Source organism: Phalacrocorax aristotelis, chromosome W, assembly GCF_949628215.1.
Source record: "Phalacrocorax aristotelis chromosome W, bGulAri2.1, whole genome shotgun sequence".
Taxonomy (NCBI): domain Eukaryota; kingdom Metazoa; phylum Chordata; class Aves; order Suliformes; family Phalacrocoracidae; genus Phalacrocorax; species Phalacrocorax aristotelis.
The window spans coordinates 7,373,486-7,377,101 of record NC_134310.1 but is presented as its reverse complement, the minus strand read 5'-3'; the positions used below and the strand labels follow the sequence as shown (position 1 = coordinate 7,377,101).

At 61.0% G+C, this 3,616-nt stretch overlaps 1 protein-coding gene across 1 annotated transcript; it reads left to right on the top strand.

The window, feature by feature from the left end:
• Positions 1-369: 369 nt before the first annotated feature.
• Positions 370-2,542, top strand: LOC142049729 (la-related protein 6-like). Its single transcript, XM_075077661.1, is given in 4 exon segments — positions 370-536; positions 823-1,033; positions 1,557-2,472; positions 2,475-2,542. Coding segments are annotated over 4 exon segments (1,362 nt in total).
• Positions 2,543-3,616: the final 1,074 nt, after the last annotated feature.

The window sequence follows — 3,616 nt, the reverse complement described above, 5'->3', positions numbered from 1 at the left end:
GGGTCTCAGAGGGGGCAGGCCCATAACTGCCTGCTGCAGCTCATTCTGAGTGGCTGCCTTTATAAGCCAGCAGCTTGGGTGCTCTAAGGGCTTTACCTCTCTTCATTTCACTTTGTCTTTTAGGAGCCTTAGTTTGGAGGAGGGGAGGTTTGGGGCCTGCTGCTTGCAGGTCTCTAGGAGGTAAAGCCAGCTCTTTCTGCCTTTCTCAGCACTGCTAAGCAGGTAAGGGCACAGCAACGAGCTGCGTCTGCTCCCCCATCCCTGGGCTGGGGGCTGCAGCCCAGAGCAGGGCTCTGCCCTGGGGCTGGCTGCAGTTGGGAAGCCTCCTAGCACTGTGCTTCTCCTTTGTAATATCCCAGGTGAAGGGCAATGTCATCAGGTAGTTCTGGGGTGGCCTCAGGGCTCGCTTCCCAGCCCAGCTGCAGCACCCCTCAGCTGGAACAAAGGAGTTCCTTCCCGGCGCGGCATCTCCTTCCACCGCAGAGCCGCTCGCTCACCCTGCTCAGCCAGGAGGACTTCTTAAGAAGCTTCAACGGGTACGTGGCCGCTGGGATGAGTGGGGGGGCTGAGCCCTGCTCTTGCCTCGTGTTTGTCCCCAGGGGAATGTGTCCCTTGTCTGGGATGGATTGGGGTTCACGGTCTGGCACTGGTGCTCCCAGCATCGGGAGGCACGCGGGGTGCAGGCTGGCGTTGCTCCCCTGTAGCTGATGGCCCTGGGTCTCTGCGGTGTCTCTGCCATCTGCACTGTTGTAGCTGAGACCAGGCAGTGCTGTGCGTCCCAAAGGCCACCAGCTCACACCCCTGTCTCTGCTGCTCTGCCAGGAGCTTCTCTGATGTAAGTGATGTTTGGGGGGCTGACCTGTTGGACTGCAGCTCCTCCACCCCCGACCCGCAGCTGGTCCGCAGGATTGTGTCCCAGGTGGAGTTCTACCTTTCTGATGAGAACCTGGCCAAGGATGCTTTCCTTCTGAAACATGTCCAAAAGAAGAAGATGGGCTTTGTCAGCATCAAACTGCTGACATCCTTCAAGAAGGTAGGCAGTCCATGGCACCTGCCAGCCGGGGTGGGAAAGGGCCTTTGGGTGGAGGGTGTCTGGGTGTGCTCTGTCTGTCTCTGGAGGGGTGTGTGGGGAGGTCCAGGCTCCCCTCAGGCTGTCTGTGTCCCAGGGAAGTGCTGGTGGTGCAGAGCTGGGCTCTGCTCTCTGCCCTCGATGTGCTGCAGCAGTTCTGCAACCAGGGAGGGTGGCTGGGGAAGCAGTGAACAGTCCTCAGTGCTGGATTTGCCTCTTCTGCCCGTTGTCCCCCCGCGCTGCTTTGGGAGAGACCATCCCTTAACCAAAGAAGCGCAGTGAAGTGCTGGTGGTGTGAGGTACTGGGAAGCGGCAGCTTGTTGCTGCAATCCAGGGGCACTGGAGACCACCTGCTGCAGACCCACATCTGCTCATGTGAAAGGGGGATGGTGCCTTGCCGTGACTTCAGCGTGCCTGGATGATGGATTGAGGGTGGTCCCTGCCTGGGGACACTCATGGGGACGCAGTGGCTCCCTTTCTCCCACAGATGAAATACCTGACGCGTGACTGGCGGCTCACACTCTACGCCCTGCAGTTCTCGGAGCTGCTGGAAGTGAACAAGGAGGGCACCAAAGTGAGGCGGCGGGTCCCCCTGCCCGAGTCCCTGCGGAGCTTCTCCCCCAGCAAACTGCTGCTGGCCTGGGAGCTGCTGCCGCCGATCCAGAATAACTTCATCGAGACCATCGTGAGTATGTTCAGCCCCTATGGTGCCATTGTATCCATCCGCATCCTGCGGCCGGGCCGCAAGCTGCCCTCGGATGTGCGGAAATACACGTCGCTCTTCCCCGAGCTGCTGAGAAAGCGCTGTGCCCTGGTGGAGTACGATAGGCTGGGGAGCGCCCGCAGGGCCTTTGAGCACCTCGGCCGCCGAAGCCACCGGTGCGGTGAGAGCATCAGGGTGGTCTGGCTCTGCTGGAAGGTCTCCAAGAAGGAACCTCAGAACAAGAGGGAGGTGGCGAAGAAGCTGGTTCACCAGTGCGATTGGAAGGTGCAGGCGGCGGCCACGATCTTCCCCTATGGCATTGGGGGCTCCCTGCTCTACCGCTCTCCGGAGTCAGGCAATGCTCCAGTGTCACCGTCCCTGCTCCTGAACACGGAACCCTCGGCACCCACCTGCCCATGCAGCACCTTCCAGCCCAGGGACTTCAGCAACACCTTTACAAGATCGCTCCTTACCAGGAAAGTCTTCCCCCCACTCGGGATGGGCTTGGGCACCGGTGGCTGCCACGGCTTCCGCTCCAGGAGGGAGTGGCCCCATGGCTGCGGCTGGGGGAGCGGGGTGGATACGTGGGCACCCAGGGGCAGCAGGCCTGCTCTGCATGCCACACCTCCTCCCAGAAATTCCCTGGCAGGAAATCGGGTGCCTGAGCCCCTTGGCCTGCGGGGTGGGGTGCTTCGCCTCCCAATGGCCCTGATGGCACCAAGGGCTTCAGCAGCAGCACGGGGAGAGGAAAGCTCACCCTCCGGCACTGAGGCTCATTTACCTTTGCGTTTGGGGATTTTTCTTTCTTTTCGTTTCCACTTCACTCGATCAGAATAACTCTGTGTGGGCCCTGAGAGCTGCGGGCAGTGGTGGTGCAGCTGGTGCAGGGGACGGCAGTTATCGGTTGATGACGATGCTCGGAGCAGGTCAGCATGTGAGACGAGATGCTGAGCAGCAGTGACCCAGGGAGCTGCACCATACCATGCTGGTGTCACTGAGAGCGCGCCTGTGCAGGCTCCAGAGGGGCTCCCAGCACCCCAGTGGCATCACGGCAATGCCCGAAGGAAGGGGCTTATCCCCTACGACCACTGGTGCTGGGGCTGCTCTGACGGGACCTCACCCCGCACCTTCTGCAAGCCCTACCCGCAAAGCTGAGGTGGCTCCCCGAAGTCGTCGTTGGCTGCACTGGCCCACGTTGTGGCTCTCGGATGGGAAATAGGCAATAAAGAGGGACGAATCTTCCAGGCACTTTCTAGCTGCTGCAGTGAGTTTTTTTATTATTCCCAAACCCTCTCACCCCCAAACCTCCCCCAATCCTATTTGGTGTTGCAGCTGCCCACGGTAGAGGCAGAGAAGGGGAGGGGGTTCCCTGGCTGGCCTGCAGCTCCCTCCCTCCCCATTCTGGGGGTGATTTGGGTTATTTTGGTGGGTGAGGGAGGCAAAGCCAGTCTCTGGAGCTGAGTGAGGTGGGAGTGAGGAAGGGTGTGATTGCCTTGATTGGCTTTGAGGGCCTTTGCAGCGAGCCCTGTCCCTGCTGGAGGGGACGCTGGTCGTGCTCAAGACGGAGGCCTTGCAGGCCTTGTTGGGGCGTGTCTGTGCCCTCCCCAGCCCCCGAGCTGTGTCCCTGTCCCAGGGTCCCCGTGCTGCTTTCTGCGTGGGGCTGTGTCCGTGAGTCCTGCAAGGAGCTGTCTGTCGTGGCTCCCCCACCAAAGGGCTGCTTTGCCCGGGGAAGCCTGTGTCCGTGCTGTCCCCCCTGCCATTGCCTGCCCTGTGGGCAGTGAGTCGGTCCTGGCTGTGTCTTGGTGCCCTTTGGGGCTGGCTGGCTGTGATTTGGGGCTCAGCAG